Consider the following 17,475-nt stretch of genomic DNA (forward strand, 5'->3'; position numbering starts at 1 on the left):
CCCCCGGACCGCCCCGGGCCGTAGCCACGCCTCCGTACCCGCCCCCAAAACGCTCCCGACACGCCCCCGAAACGCCGCGACGACCGGGCCCGCCCCCCGACACGCCCCCCTCCGAAAACCCCGGGACGTACGCGAGTCCCGGGGTCTGCGCGCGCCGGTAGGCCTATGTAAAATAGGCTTACCGGCGAGCAGGGCTCTTAAAATCCGCCCCTTAGGGAATAGCCACTGCTATTAATTGCATCAGTAGCATGGGATCTTCTTAGTGTTTGGGTAATTGCCAGGTTCTTGTGGCCTGGTTTTGGGGTCTGTTGGAAACAGGATGCTGGGCTTGATGGACCCTTGGTCTGACCCAGCATGGCAAGTTCTTATGTTCTTATGAAACTTTGCCAACAAAGATAAATACTGCTATTAAATGATGACGAAATGCTGGCACTTCTGTGTCTTCTTACTGAACTGTGTAGGGCTAGTTAAAACACGGGCTTGTTGGCTGGTTCCATGATAGGAAAGTAGAGTTGGAAGGTGTTAAATAATCAATGAGGGGCTGAGTCATAGCAATCTCGCATTTGCTAATTATTTTTACTAACTTCTTATCTTTCATTTTGTAAATATTCTTGCTTAACTGGTGTAGCAGTGTGAATTAGCAGCACTGGGGATCTATGGTAGCAAAAACCTAACACAGCTGAAGACCTCTTAGCTTCATGAAATTTCTGCTTTTATATAATTGCTGCATACTAACCCCAATACATGCATTTTATATGCAAAGGAAGTTGCGGGGTTCTTTTTTTTTTTTTAATTGTAGTTACATAGCTGGTTACGTTGAAATAAAACCTTTTACTTTTAAACAAATCAGGATTAAAAATAAAGTTAAAAGGTGCAAGCTTTTGTCAAATGCAAGTGGAGAGATAAATGCAGGGAAATTGGTCACACAGGGTTTTAATAACCATGAATCATAACCATCTTTTTCCATACCTTCTTCAAGATCCTGATTAGAAGTAATATATTCCATATTTACAGCTAGATTCATCAAAAAGTGTTACTAATGCATTGATAACATAAAGGGGTGTGTTCATGGACATTTTTGAATTACCACACCATGTGGCAACTTGCTGCTTTGCATTGGTATTACTGCATGGTGTGGTAAACTTAGGACATGCTGCATTAAAGAGAAGGGGGAGGGGAGGGGCAAGAGAACCTATCTACAAGGGCCTCATAGTAGGGAAGTATTTATATCTGTATAGGAGGGACATATAATAGGTCGAAGTGAGGTGTTGGTGGTAGTTTAGGGTTTAGGGGCCAGTTTCACATGTAGAGTGAGATGTACGAACAGCACAGTACACCTTGGTGAAGATTTACGTCATTTGGAGTGAGGAAAGTCTCACAAAGATGACATTTCTACTATGTTCTCTCACCCTAGCTTGATAAACTCTATAACAGGGTACCATCAAGCTAGGGTGAGATAACATAGTACAAAATGTCATCTTTGTGAGACTTTCCTCACTCCAAATGATGTCAAATCTTCACCAAGGTGTACTGTGCTGTTCGTACATCTCACTCTACATGCGAAACTGGCCTCAAAACCTTAAATCACCACCACCATCTCACCTAGACCTATTAGATGGCCTTCCTATAGAGATATAAATAGGTGCACACAGGAAAGCTCTCCACAGAGGTGTTCTCTCTCTTTCTCCCCCCACACTCCCTCTCTCCACTCCTCCATTCTCCCTTCCCCAGCCCAGAAATGGCCAAAATACAATTCCTAAAATCACAAGGACTTGGAGCAAAATAAAGCACTCCAAATTATCAATATCAATCACCAAAAGGAATGCAAAGAAATTGAAGGTCCAAATGTAAAGATATTGCATGAAAAAATAATTTTTCTTTTTATTTAATTCGGCAACTCCATTGCTCAAATGTCAAGCTTAAATAGTTCTCTTTAGGGTCCCCTGACACGGACCCCGTGTTTCGCCCGAAGGCTGCGTCGGGAGGGACAAAGTAAATATTTAGAAACTGAAACATAAAAGCAAAATTAAATAAACATTTGTATAAACTGGACCAAAAGACAAGGTACATAATGTCAACATTTAAGCCGATAAATATTTGAGCTTGACATTTGAGCAATGGAGTTGCTGAATTAAATAAAAAGAAAAATTGTTTTTTCATGCAGTATCTTTACGTTTGGACCTTCAATTTCTTTGCATTTCTTTTGGCGATCAAAATACAATTCTCAAAATTTATCACAAATTGTGTTATGGCCATTTCAGGCATATCGCGCAGCCTAACTCCAGGAGAAAAAAGTGTAGCTATTTCCAGCATTAAAACTGTGCAATAGCATGTGTTATGCTATTGCATGATGCAATAATACCCCTCATTTAACTAAATCCCACCCAAACTCCTCCCTGATCCTGCCCCTCCAAAAAATTTGCATTTGCACCATGCGTTATGAGTGTTATCGCGTGCGTTAACACCATAACGCATTTTGATGAATGACCCGGTTAGCTTGCAACGAACCCTTGCCACCATGCAGTCTTGATTTACAAACATCTCAGTTGATCTCTAAAATGATGCCTATCCCATTTCCACGTGCTCATGGAAATGATATACTAATCCACATATTCTAGGCAGTATATGGTCAAATCACATAACTGTGTGAGCCATGTAATGACAGATGGCCATTTATTTGTTAGGGTGTCAGACAACATCAGTTGAATTACTGACAGGCACATAAGTTTATGCAGATTTTGCACTCCAAACCCAAAACAAATGTCAAACATGCTGTTCTTTGGAGAAAAATACATTCATTTGTTCAAGTATTATTCAATATATATATATATTTGTGTGTATATATATGAGTGTGTGTGTATATATATATATATAGACACAATATCGTTCTTTCACTACAAAGACAAAAAAAGCCCAGGAAGAATGAAAAAATGCAGCTACCATCACCTTGGTTATGATTAGTGAAGATCCGTGGCCTTATTTTTTACCTTATTGAAAGGTAAATATACATCTATAGATTCTAACTGATTGAAAGTTCTTAAATTTCCCTTTATGATGTCTATACACAATCTTATATAAAAAAAAAAAAAAGATATTTGAATTGCCTTGGATTTGCATACAGAGATTACATAGGCTTGCCTTGCTGCACTATTGAATGAGCAACGAATTCAGTGACACAAGAGACCTACGGAGTTCGTTAGCTACATGCAACGTTCCTCGTCTGCATATGACATCCCACTGCACACCAAGGCTATTCCCTTATGGCTTATTTCCAAGCTTTGTCTTATTGTTTGGGCTACAGCTGATTTCGCTCAACAGCAGTTCGCAATCGGCCAGTGCTTCAGCGGGCAGGTATTTCCTCATCTTTTCCACGGCGTTCTGATATGCCACCTTGTCCTGTTCTAGTGACCGAATCGAGTTCCTCATTTTGTTCTCCCGAGACAAAACATTTTCAATACTGGACTCCAAACTTTGAATTTTAGTGTGTGCCACCTGTCAATGGTAAAAAAAAAAAAAAAAAGTGGTGACATTCTATTACTTTATTTTAACACAAAGATTTGCAACTAGTTGGTTCAGCTGCTTCTATTATTTATTTATTTAAGGTTTTTTTATACCGGCATTCAAGAACTCGTTCTCATCATGTCGGTTTACAGAAAACAGGGGTGCAAAAATATAACCAAAAACATAAATAAACGTGGAGAAGAGAAGCAGTTACAATTAACAAGGGTTCATGAACTGGGATTATAAGAAATAAAAGAGATAGAGGAGGATAATTATATACAAGTGTACAATGTAAATAAGGAGTCCTCTATATATACAAGAGAACAAAATAAATATGGAACAAAGAGAACAAAATAAATATAAATATTAGTTCCTATACTTTAAATGCTTCTGAATTGAAGTATTTAGAAATTGTTAGGTGGGGACAGGAGATGGGAGGAAGCTCTAGAGAGCTTATTGCTGGGTAAACATGTAACATATCTGCGCTCAAAGAAACAAATGGCAAATTAATAAAGCCTGAAAATAAAACTGACATCTCTTCCAAGCAGTAACTCTCATGGCCAGTGGTAAACTGGATACTTCATGGCATCGCAAGGTATCAAACAACCCAAACAGTTCCATCCATCACCAGAGAAAATGTCTGCCTACCAGGAAACTACAACTGAAACCTCCCTTACTACGATCATGAAGCAGATGCAATTCCTGAAGGCAGTAGAGATGTGGTTCGTTTATCAAGAATTAGGCAATTTTAACGAAATTGCCTAATTCGTCGGGGACCGGGGGCCCCGAACCCCAAAACTGATTTTCCCCGAACTACGAGGAAAATTAGTTTTTCGGGTTTGTACAGGGGGAGGGGCACATTTTATTTTTTTAAATAAAAAAACCTCCCCAAGCATTAAAATTCACTGTAATACAACCCCCCCCCCCACCATCCCAATCCCTCCCCAAGACTTACTAACATCCCTGGTGGTCCAGCGAGGTCCCGCGAGAGATTTCTCCCTCCGTGCTGTCGGGCTGTCTGGCCTGCCTCCATCAAAATGGCGCTGATAGCCTTTGACCTACTATGTCACAGGGGCTACCGGTGCCATTGGTCAGCCCCTGTCACATGGCCATCGGTGCCATCTTGTGCTCCAACCCGCTGGACCCCCAGAGACTTTTGGCAAGTCTTGGGGGACCCTCCTGACCCCCACAAGACTTGCCAAAAGTCCAGCGGGGGTCTGGGAGCGACCTCCTGCACTTGGACCGTCGGCTGCCAGTAATCAAAATGGCGCCGATAGCCTTTGCCCATACTATGTCACAGGGGCTACCGGTGTCATTAGTCAACCCCTGTCACATGGTAGGAGCACAAGATGGCGCCGGCTGTAAAATTGATGGCTCTGACTGTCTATGAGCTGGTGTTTATTTGGCTGTGATCCTGTCTGAAACGGAATTTGACGCTGAAGTGCTTGTGCTGGCATTCGAGTGGAGGTGCTAAGGTGTTTTAGAGCACTGTCTAAGAGCTGGTGTTTATTTGGCTGAGATCCTGTCTGAAGCGGAATTGGCCGCTGAAGTGCTTGTGCCGGCATTTGAGTGGTGGTGTATTCCCCACTGTTTGCCCTGAAGGTAATTTTCTAAACTTGTCTGAAGAGGCTGAACTGCTGCATGGAGACTAACCACCAGCATTACACATAATAGACCCTGAAGCAGCTCAAAGAGTGAAACTCGGCCTGAGTCGGGCTTTTTATGATGTTTTGTGCAAAATAAAGAACTCCTGGTGTTCACTGATCCTTTTGTCTTGGTTTTAAGTAATATTCTTGATTATATCTGGACTAACTGTAGAAACTGCAGTACCTAATAATACCTTACACATTCAAGAAGAATTACTATGACTCAGTTCATGAGTTTGTACAGTTTGAGAATTTCAGGTCTGCAAGTAGATTTCTTATTGTCACAGTGAAGACTGACTGTGTGTAAGAGTTTACATAAAAACAAAATGAGAATCCCTTAGGGGCAGATTTTTTATCTTACGCACACGATAGCCCCTGTGACATAGTAGATCAAACGCTATCAGCCCCATTTTGATGCAAGGCAGGCCAGACAGCGCGACGTCACAGAGGGAGAAATCGCTTGCGGGACCCTGCTGGACCACCAGGGATGTTAGTAAGTCTTGGGGAGGGATCGGGATGGTGGGGGGGGGGTTTGTATTTAATGTATTATAGTTAATTTTAATGCTTGGGGTGGGCTTTTTTGAGCTTCGTTTTCCCACGTCGTTTTTTGGGCCAGTTTCGTTTTTCCCCGTTTAGTTTTTGTTCGTTTTTCCAAAAAACTAACCGAGGAAAAACGAACTTTACCCCGAAGCGTCCAACTCAAAAAATGACCCGGTAGAAAAAAACGAAGCTCATCTCTAATAACAAGTAAGAAAGCAGTGGGTACAAGAATAATGATAAATTTACTTTGAGAAATCATATTTACTTCAAAGATCATGTTGATTATATAAAGTATCATTTATTCATACAATGTACTTGTGTAACCTTTTCTTTCTATCTGATGAAAGAGGAAATGTCTTAGTAATTCTTCATTTCCAGTACAGGTCCTGGAAAATGAATGGGTTTTAATTTTTTTCTATCTTTCTAATGGTTTGTAATGTTATGTTTCAGAAACAGTGACAAATATAAATGTTCTTGATACTAGGGGTCTGTTTGATAAGTGACTTAAAATCATTCAATAGTGAAAAGTTTACATTGTGCTAAAAAAAGAAAAGCTATTACCTTATTCATAAACAAATAAATATTCAGGAATAGCATGTCTTAACTCTTTTAATCACATACACTTTGAGGGGGTAATACATTAAGAGATGATATATTTTTGCAGATAACGTGTGCTAGCTGAACTAATGTCTCATATATGATTATCTGAAATTTCAGAAAGGCCTGAAGGCCATTGATGTCCCATATTCGGGAATAGCACATCACAACGCTTTCTGTCATATATACTTTGAGGGGGTACATTAAAAGATAATATATTTTTGCAGATAACTTGTGATAGCTGCACTGATATCCCATATTTGAGAACAGCACATCGCAGCCCTTTCAGTCACATATACTTTGAAAATTCCCTCCTTAATGTACCACCCCTTTAAAGGAGTTGCGTGCATAAAAATAGCATATATTGTAGCAATTTTCAAAAGCCCACTTATGTGCATAAATCCTTTTGAAAATGACCTCTTAGGAGATGATATATTTTTGCAGATAACTTGTGCTAGCTGAACTAATGTCTCATACACGATTATCTGAAATTTCAGAAAGGCCTGAGGGCCTATTATTTTAGAAGAGCATATGAGAGAAGATTGCTGTATTTTATGTTGTTCTTATTTTGTGCCTGTCAACTCTATTTAAATTTTATTGTGAATGTTATTTCGGAATCCGCGTGGAACAGATTGGTTTTGGAAAGCACGGAATAGACGTTTTCTAAATAAAAATAAATGAATAAATAAAATAGAATAAATATACACACTAGGCCAGTCTGGTGGCCGACTGTCAGTGTTGTAATGTGCACTACCCATGCAGAGGACCTGGGTATTCTGCTCCCTGCACAGGCTGTGCTTGGAGAGAGGGAGTCCCAGCCATCAGTCAACAGCAACACCCAATGACAAGACTCGGGGTGCATGTTACTGCATTTTGTAGGAAACTGCAGCTTGGCCAAGGACTATTGCTGCAATGACTGGGCTGAATGAGCTGGGAAGTGGACACGAAAATAGAGGGAAAATCCCCCACGTAGTTGCAGATGAGCTCTTGGCCCTGAAACCCAACAGAGGCCAATTCTGACTGAGCTGGAAACGCAAAGGAGCAGGTGGAAACTACCGGGTGATAAAAGTCTAACATACACATACGCAGATGGCTTTGTGATGTGCAAAAATGACACGATCAATTTGTTGACTTATTTTTATCTTATTATGTTTAAAAAAATCACTTTCTGACTTGGTAACTATGGAGGGAATTTTCATAGGAATTACGCGTGTAAAAATAGCAATTTTCAAAACCCAGTTTTATGCGCATATATCCTTTTGAAAATGTATGCTTTAAAGTCATTTGGGATTTTAACCCTAATTGAAAGAACAATTCAAGATGTATTAAAAATCTTAAAATTAAATCAATGAAATCAATTCAGGAATGTAAAGAACTGTAACTTGTTAGACTACAAAGTCCTTCATTTTTCCATACAAAAGAGAACTTTAGAAGCCTCTGTGAAGATGATGATAAAGTATGGCCTTATAATGTACTACTGGCAGCTACTTCACTCATCAGTGAATAGCTATAGTGATAAATTTTAGATTAGAATGTATTTCCATTCATTTGAATGAAATTAAATTATCACATGCTGAGCCTCCAATTTGATTAAAAATAGTCTAAACATGAGATATTTTTGTGCTAAAACTCTTCAGCGAATAAAGAGATACTGCTAATGTGTGATAACCAGCTCCATCACACATTCAGTCATTTAGCACATTTTAATGTACAGACCCCCAAGTTGCTGTTAATCGAGTTATTGCCATAGTCTATTTTATTACTCTTTGCAGTCTACTAACCTGCAGTTTCTCTAGCAGATCCATGTTCTGTCTCTTCAGCTGGTTGTTGACTCTCTCCAGTTTCTCCAGAGATTCACTGCCATCACATGGAGCGGAGGACTCCAGCATCTCGTCCTGAAGTACATGGTACTCAACCTCGTATGCATGAAGCTGCTTACAGATCTCCATCTCAAAAACCTATTTAGAAAGTTGGGTAGACAGAAGAACACATAACATTTACACTTCTATTTCGCAATTCAGAGCTGGACTGTCCAACATACAGAGCAACGAAAGACAAAATAAAGCACCTCAACAATATAAAAATAAAATAATATACATTTGAAATGTATGTCTGCCATATACATACATTTTTAAAGAGAGAGAAAGAAGGCATATCATAATATTTAAATTAGTAACTTATCTGCATTGTTTGGTTGAGTTGGAAGTGAAACAGAACAAACAGAGTGGATAAACGCAGCTATCCATCTACATATGCTCCAACGTAATTTAAGATCTACAAATAAGGGGTTACTAACCATCCCTTCAATTTGCATGGCACATTTAAGTGAGGTCAGATCAAGGGCGATATCGAAAGCATTTTAATTTTAAAACATTTAAGAAAGATCTTAAGACATGGCTTTTTATAAAAGCGTACCAGGATACAGGGTAAGATTAGATTGGCATTTAAGAAGCAAGTTTTATGGTTATGATATCGGAATTTTTTAACAACTCTAGGAAATAGGCAAAGATTAGGAAAGCACTTTGAGAGGCAAATATCACTGTTTTAGCATTGAAACTCTTATTGAGGCACTTATTTTAATTTTACTATTTTATTATTCTTTTATTTATATTGTTATTGTACTTAAACATTATTTTATTATTTGAAATGTATTATTTTGCATTAAATTTGTTATTATGGTACTTATAATTTTATTTTATTATTTGTAATGTATTTTTTGTCTATTTTATTGATTTATGTTTTTGTAAACCGTTGTGATAGAATACTGAATGACGGTATATAAAACCGATAAATAAATATGTTTTGGTATCCTGCGGATGTGAGGAAATCACTTCATCATCAACATAGCAGAAGTGCAGCCACAGCTGGGCCTCAGTGGTCAGTGCCCCCAATCCTGCCCCCCTAGCTGCTAGTCTGAGTCTATCATCACTGCATAGCTACCATTACTAGTGAGCCTCCTGGATCCCATGCGCAGCCTGCCAGAATCAGCACCTGGGTTTTTGCTAAAGCTTCTAGTTTAGTAGTTATTACTGTACTTCCATTATTTTAAGTCCTCACATGTCACATAAGACAAAAGAGTTTCTGCTAAAAAGATCTTGAATAGGGACGATCTGAACTGATGCACGTCCACATGTTAAGCAGGGATGGCCACTTCCTTGTTTTGATAAGCAGGGTATAAATATCTATCAAATAATTGTACTGAAACCTGTAATTTGATATTTAGACTTCTTGGCCACATGTACATACCACAGTTTATTTTATGAGAAAGTAGGATTTGAATTTCCTTTTGGGATCCTAAGGGAAAGGAGGCCCATAAAATAACAAATGAGATCCTAGTTCCTGCACTGCTAATTCAAGCAGCCTGAGAAATTGTCTTCTTCTGATTTCATATTTTTTCTCTTCTGACTGAGACTACGGGATAAAGAACTATTTTCCTCTACTCTTCTATTTTTTGTACTGCTTTACTTGATTTTCACTACAGTAAAATAGCATTTTGTTTTGGAACACAACACTTGATGTGTGGACTTGTTTATTGTAAGACCATGAGTGTGATCCTCTTGGGCTTTATAGCTTTCCTGTCTCCCACGGAAGAATCCGGATCTGGAGCTGCAGATTTTCCTCGACCTCTGCAGCATCTGATGGGTGGCCTCTTGCCTTTCTCTGGTAGAGTCCAAAAAAAGGCAAAACTTTGAACATCCATTCAGCTAAAATTCTGTTATGGTGATGCACGTTGTTATTAGCTCTTTACTTACAAAAATTTATGGAACAGAATGGCAAACAGCAGAATCCTTCTCTAGATCAGGGGTGTCAAACTGTAATCCAGTCAGGTTTTCAGGATAACCTTAATGAACATGCATCCAATATAGTTGCATGAACTTTCTCCATTGTGTGAAAATATCACACACATATTCATTAAGAATATCTTGAAATCCATACTGGTTCATGTCTCTCAAGGGGACCGATGCAATAAAAAATCACCAAAAGCAGGCACTGAGTGTTCAGCACCCGCTTTCCTAATGTGCACCCAGGCACCTCTCCTGGGGGCACCATGCAATATTTAAATTAGGGGTCGCGCTGATAAGGAGGCTCTAGGGTTGATTGTGCACCCCTAGCGCCTCCTTGGCAGCGGGCTCCCTGGAGAGGTCAGTTGTCTGTGGGTTCGGAAAACAGATGCTGGTTAACTGAGCATCCGTTTCCCTAACCTGAACACCAGGTCGGGGGACCTGAACCAGGAAATGGATTTTCCCCGAACTTCGGGGAAAATTTGTTCTTCGGGTTTGTGCGGGGGGGAGGGGCACTTAAAAAAAACCCAAAAAAACACCCCAACCCTTCACATTTACTTTCTTACAACCCCCCCCCCCCACCATCCCGATCCCTCCCCAAGACTTACTAAAAGCCCTGGTGGTCCAGCAGGGTCCTGCGAGCGATCTCTCCCTCCGTGCCGTCGGGCTGTTGGGCCTGCTACGAATCAAAATGGTGCCGATGGCCCTTTGCCCTTATGATGTCACAGGGGCTACTGTTGCCATTGGTCAGCTGACCCCCCCAAGACTTGCCAAAAGTCCCTGGTGGTCCAGCGGTGGTCCTGGAGTGATCTCCTGCACTCGGGCCGTCGGCTGCCAGTATTCAAAATGGCGCCGATAGCCTTTGCCCTTACTATGTCACAGGGGCTACCGGTGCCATTGGTCGGCCCTTGTCACATGGAAGGAGCACAAGATGGTGCCGGCCGTCCATTGCTCCTACCATGTGACAGAGGCTGACCAATGGCACTGGTAGCCCGTGACATTGTAAGGGCAAAGGGTCATCGGCGCCATTTTGATTCGTAGCAGGCCCGACGGCACGGAGGGAGAGATCGCTCGCGGGACCCCGCTGGACCACCAGGGCTTTTAGTAAGTCTTGGGGAGGGATTGGGATCGTGGGGGGTTGTAAGAAAGTAAATGTGAAGGGTTGGGGTGTTTTTTTTCCGATTTGGGGAGTTTTTTTTATTCGTTTTTCCAGTTTCGGGTTCGGGTTCCAGCTTCGTTTTTGGTGAAAAACGATCCGTAGGAAAACAAATTTTCCCACGAAGCGCCCGAACTGAAACCCGACCCAAGCCAGAAAAACGAAGCTCATCTCTAGTATTTTCTGCTTTTCCGTACAACCTTTTGGGATGTTCAGAAATTAACACTTGCTCTGCGCAGGTGTTAATTTCTAAGTGCAAAAATGTGCGGATTGGACGCACATTTATTTTTTTGCATATGGGGTGAATAACTATTAGCCTCATCGACATGCATTTGCACACTCATGGTCTTACAATAAACAAGTCCACACAACGCGCATTCAATCCAATCATGGGTTAAACAGTGCGCTCGACTGAGCACACTGCTTTGCATCAACCCCAAGGAATTTTAGAATTAATGCATTTAAAAGTGCTTCCTGTATTAATATGCTAATCAGCTCATTAACATTACAAGCCATGCTAATGAGCTCACTGGCATGTTAGTGCAGCTTGCATAAGTTGGGTTGATACTGCTGATGAGCTGTAACTTTCACAGGCCAAGCACTGAAAGCTGATGCTTAAGCCCAGCATCGCCCACCCACAACAAATCCCTTTTTCTAAAAAAATGCTCCCCCAAAATGAACTGGTAAGCCTCGCACCCTCACCCAAACTTCACTGGCAGCGTCCTCTATCTCCCTCCCCCTCGTTGTTGCCATTACCTAAATGGTGCAGACTGACCAGAGGCTCCCCTTGGCCCCACATGTGTGGGGCGGTGCAAGGGATATTGTAGGCATTACCGCCACTGGTATTCGATTAATGAATACTGTGGGAACCAGCGCACTTTAGTAAATAGAACCCTTAGAGCACTGTCTAAGGTAAAGGAGTGATTCCCTAGAGCAGGAGATTAAAGATCAGCCTCTTCCACCCAAGTCAATAAACCCCCATGTCAGAAATCGGTGAGGTTTCCATGATCTTCAAAACATCAAGAGATCAATTTTCAGCCCCAGCTGAGAGTCTGACCTAGGCAGCCAGATTTTGACCACTTAGGTTTGGGTGAATTTTCAGCTGAACCTAAGTTTGTGGCTGAAAATATTCCTGAATGTAGGCCACCTAGATTTAGGCCTGATATTGCAGTGCCTACATTACATTTTGGCACCTAACACTGGAAATAAGCATTAGGTGCCCAACTTTCATTCCCTGGCAATCCTTGCCCCAGGGCTGCCTACTTTTAGAGCAGCTAAAATGTACCCACTGTTGGGGAGGGGTACCCCCTTACCCCCACTCCCTACTTCCCCAATTCCTAGCTGCCTAACTCCCTAGTTAAGCAACTAGATGCTGCTGAAAATCCACCCCTAAGCTACTATTAGACAAATCCATTATTCACTCTTGTCCATCCATTGTCTTTTACCCAAGACCACAATCGTGGCTTTGAAAATAAATGTAGGTTGCAATTTTTTTACAAAGACACAGGGCCTCATTTTCTAGACGGATCGCACGAGATACCAAAATGGGGGCGGAGTCGGCCCCAGAAGAGGAGGAGTCGGGGCGTCACCAGGGCCGACTCCGCTAAGACGCCGCAGACGATGAAAAGTTAAGGCCCTTTTCGCGTCCGAGTTCACGCCCAATATCTACACGTTCTATGGTGGCGCTATTGGGTGCGAAACCGGCAGCGATCGCACCGCAACGGTGCGATCGCTGCCGGCTAGCGTAGGCCCACCCTCCGTTTCGGCCCCCCGCCCCTCATTCCCTAAAGTATCGCAGGCCTGTGATACTTTAGAAAATGAGGCCCACAGATACTTAAAGAAATAGCTGCAAAAAGCACCTTCATAACACCCGTTCGTACAAATTAGTTTCCTGCACAAAATGCCTGGGTCATCCTTAATCATTGGTCCATCATTTTGCATGCAAAGAGTGTCCCCCCATTCTATTCTTTTTTTCATTTTTTTTAAATGCAAATTAAAATTAAACAGGCAACCTCCCTTATTTATTAGAAGTGCTGGCAGCAGCAGCAGCAGCAGTAACGGTGCTTGCTCCTAATGAACCCATCATGTTTCGCTCCGAGGCCAAATCAAGGGCACAAATCAGGCGATGTCCGTGTCTTTATGAGGACAAGGATCGCCACTGAAGTTTTGCCATTCACAAATGACGTTGCCAGGGATCTTCCTGGAATCGCACTCATACTCATTTAATCCAAGGCTATCCACTAACAACAAATTACATAGCGAGAAAGAAAAAGGCAGAGTGAAAGAAAATAACTGGACCTGGGTTATAATTTTTTCCATTTGCGACTTCGTCATGTCTGGTATTGTGCACTTGAGGAAATCCACAATGTTCTCAAAGCTATCACATTCCATTACAAAAGCCTCGTGGCTACTCAGCAGGCTAAGTGCCACCTTAAATATGACTTCTGTTCCCTGAAGAAAAATTATATCTGAGGAAAAGAAACAAAATACACATATCTTATAATCCAGCCAAATTGCCGCTGTCCATCGTTTTTCTGCTCTGGCTTTGAAATGAAAACAGGAAATCGATCAGAATTTTCTACTTTGGCCACCTGCCTTGTGATAGACAGTGTAAAGTTCTGTGACAATGCACTGTATACTTCTCAAAAGTACTTAATTAAAAGTTGGGGGGGGGGGGGTTCACTTTATCTATAATTAGATTTCTTGCTTTGTGTACTGGAAGCTCTTCAGCTTCAAGCTGCTGTACTATGGACCATGATAAGCTGGTAAAGGGGGTGATATGGAAGGCAATTAACAGGGCTGACGTGTGGAGGGAAAATACAAAAACACAGCACCATACAACCTACAGAGGCCATACATTACACCTACCAAAGTGCAGGAATCATTTCTATTTCTGCCACCACTACTAAGCACAGTTTATCTGGAATCATTGGCCTAGACACTTCCAGATAATGGATTTTTCCAGATAACAGAAGTTCTGGATCGGAGATGTTTCCGGATTTAAAAAAATTCAGATGATGGGAGATTTTCTAGATAAAGGATCATATGAAGCCAACCAATTTTCAGATAATCAAGATTTTTCCATATAATACGCTATGGTACAGAGACCGCAATTTTTTCTGGATAATGAGAAGCTACATTTAATAGATCTTCAGATAAATTGTGCTCTATATGGTACTTATTTCTATAGTGCTACTAGATGTACATACAGGTGCACTATACAGATACACATAAGAGAAAGTGCAGCTCCATGGAGCTTATACTCCAATCAAAGCACATAAACAAAACAAATAGGAGGTATCAGGAAATGTATTTATTATGGCAAACATGATTAAAATCGACCAAGTTATAATTTTTAAAAAAATCCAGGATTTCAGTTTTAAAACTATCCTCAAAAAAGGTAGGATTTTAGGTGGAACATGTATATGGCCAACGAGCAGGTATAACATATTTCTTGGAATATTTACACCTCACTACCTCATGCATTGCATTGTCTGTCATCTGTAATAATGTCCAAATAATTTCAGCGTAAGGGGGAATATATGTTTCTTACCATTGTCATTTCTGTTCAGGTTATGGACCAAAAAAGCATGTATCATTAGTGATTATTATTCCCTACCAGGATTAAAGTGGTACAGCGAGATGCCGCCACAGTACAGTCAGTTTTGGCATGGCACACAGCAGATGTGCAGAGTACATGGCTTAACCCTATCGTACATGCAGATAAAGCCTCCTTCCCTCCCACGGCAGCGACCCATAGTACTTCTCCAGCAGGGGGTTCTTCCTGGCGTCAAGTGTAATTTTAATAAGCAGGGTCTGCACTCTGGTTTTACAGAATGGTATATTGATTAGCACTGACAGTATTACTCTGTCTTACTCAGATCACCCAAGTACATTTTCAATGTATTTAATTGTTGTTTGTGTGCCTTAAGAATGAAAAGTTTGCAAGGCCCCTCCCCTACCCCACCTCAAGCAGCAAACTACTCAAAACATATTTCACAAGGATAAAGGGTCTGTTTACTGTTTCTCTATTATCCAGAAAAGGTGGGGAGGCAGAGAAATATGATTGTCCAGTATTTCTCAGGATGGACCATGGATTCCTCTACTTTGAACTGAACTTCAGTATCTTACCAATATAGAAATTAAAGATCAAACAAGTTGCAGGTGGCATTTTTTTTCCTGCTCAACTAACAATACATCTTTCACTGGCTTTCGAGAGTTTAGTGACTCCCCTCTTCAGGTCAGTGTATCTTACCAAAAACTCTGGCTACAAATCCTAGTGGGAACTGGGAAGCAAAGAGTGTGAGGAACCAGGGAGCAGCGTAAAGGCTGGGGCTGATTTCGTTCTCTTCCAGATGATTATAAAGGTCTCGATGGTAGTCATGGAGGAGCCTTGACAGCTGGTACATCTGGATCTGATTTCAAGTTTGAAGGAAAGAAGAAAGAAGAAGAACGTTATTAATCTATTTTCTTTCCACACTGGAAGTTGCTTATGAGTTATCACCTTAATTCATTATTTGTCCTACAAATATATTTATACTTGGTCCTATTCTGCATGAGCGATAGGGTTAAACCATCCACTTAATGCACAGTGTAATGCACCAGAATCCCCAAGATGCTTCTGCCAAGAGCTGGCATCACTAGACAGGATCGCCCCCTTCTCTGATTTGAGGTGCAATTAAGCATACCTTGCTCATTGTACCTCTATTTATTTGAGAGACATTTTTCATACATACAAAGCTAGCAATATTTTGGCTCCCAATGATGGAGTTGTCATTGGGAACCAAAACACCAAAATGGCATGTCTTCATTTGTTTTATAAAAGAGTTGCAAAAAATAAAAATAAGAAGACAATGAAAGATCACATCTTTTTTATTATTTTATGTCAGTGGAGTGAAGTGGCTGTCTACTTTTTTCTCTGAGCACAGAGTTCTTAATATATTTGTTCTCAGGCTCCTTTTATATTTTCATTACGTCCTATGGTCTGACAAAGTAAAATCCCTGTGTAATGGGCTGATTCACTAGAAGCCCTCTTTTCACAAAAAGATGAATGAGGGGGACTCTGGCAGAGGGCATTACAGGACAATCTACCAGAGAAATTCTGTGTCCTCCATCTCATTCCATTGCCAGTCATTACTGCTGATCTGTAAGCAACAGCCTGCTCCTTCAAATCATCAATTCCATGGCATAAGTCCCAGAGTCAAAGCTGATGCTTGGAATGAAGTAGAAAATGTACCACAAACACGAAAAAATGTTTAAAAAAAAATGACAGAAAAGTGCAATGTGTTTTCCTCTGAAAAACTTGAATAAAAATGAGAACTCCAGCACTGGTGCAGTATGTGTCAAATACATCGGGACTCTTAGTTCTGAGAGATGAAATAGGCTAGAGGTTATACCTTGGGACTAGAACCAGGAGTTCCTCGCCTGCATGCTGTCTCTGCAGTTGATTCTCTATTTGAACATGGGCAGGCACCTTTCAATGAGCAATGATAATAATATTCTTATCTGTAAGACTGGAAGGCACTTAAAAGGCCCTGCTGGGATATCAGGCAACGTATACCGAATGATTATACATTGCCTGTATATATTATTCATTTTTCGTGAACTGTACTGTTCCAAAAGGAACGCCCATTCTGACTCAAGCAGCTAAAACCCATCAACCATCTCAAAGCCAGCTGATGGCCTATGATGCTGACCTTTCTCTCATGGTCCTTGATGCCTAGCAATCTCCCTCTATTGAGCAATGGCCTCCCACACGCAAAGTTCTTGAGAAATAATTCCATGACAGTTACCCTATCGCTCTCTGCCTCTTGCAGACAGTTCACAGAAACAGATGCTGTAAGCTCAGCACGAGAGAGGAGGACAGACAAAGTGGTAACATCCAGGAGCCAGGGAAGAGGCATTTGATGGAGAGATCACTTGGATGCACCAGAAAAAAAAAAAGGCAAAGCCTCAGTGAGAAATCAAGAGTTCTGTAATAACCCATGACAAGTATTCAGGGATACCTTATACTATTAGGAGTTTGCAGGCAGAAAATTGCCCTTTGAATTTTCGTTTTGTTTCATGTTGCTATATTTTGGTGTGCTCAATTTTGTTTTTATGCACAAAATTGTGCACATAAAGGAGGTAATTTTCCTAAGATTTATGCGCATAAATGGGCTTTTGAAAATTACTACTTTTATGTGTATAGCTCATTCCATAGGGCTAAAATGTCACAAGGTTTCTGTGTGTAAATGCACTTTATCTGGTAGAT

The 17,475-nt window shown here is 41.0% G+C and overlaps 1 protein-coding gene across 2 annotated transcripts in view; it reads right to left on the minus strand.

The window, feature by feature from the left end:
* Positions 1 to 1,516: 1,516 nt before the first annotated feature.
* Positions 1,517 to 17,475, minus strand: part of TBC1D4 (TBC1 domain family member 4) — a 331,945-nt gene continuing 315,986 nt past the window's right edge. For both annotated transcript variants that reach the window (XM_029603027.1, XM_029603026.1), the window contains 4 exons: positions 15,478 to 15,637; positions 13,521 to 13,690; positions 8,066 to 8,242; positions 1,517 to 3,492 (listed from right to left, as the gene is read on the minus strand). In XM_029603027.1, coding sequence (XP_029458887.1) covers positions 3,259 to 3,492; positions 8,066 to 8,242; positions 13,521 to 13,690; positions 15,478 to 15,637 — 741 coding nt within the window. In that variant the 3' untranslated portion in view covers positions 1,517 to 3,258. The remainder of the gene's footprint in view (positions 3,493 to 8,065; positions 8,243 to 13,520; positions 13,691 to 15,477; positions 15,638 to 17,475) is intronic.

The sequence above is a fragment of the Rhinatrema bivittatum genome, chromosome 5, assembly GCF_901001135.1.
Source record: "Rhinatrema bivittatum chromosome 5, aRhiBiv1.1, whole genome shotgun sequence".
NCBI lineage: Eukaryota > Metazoa > Chordata > Amphibia > Gymnophiona > Rhinatrematidae > Rhinatrema > Rhinatrema bivittatum.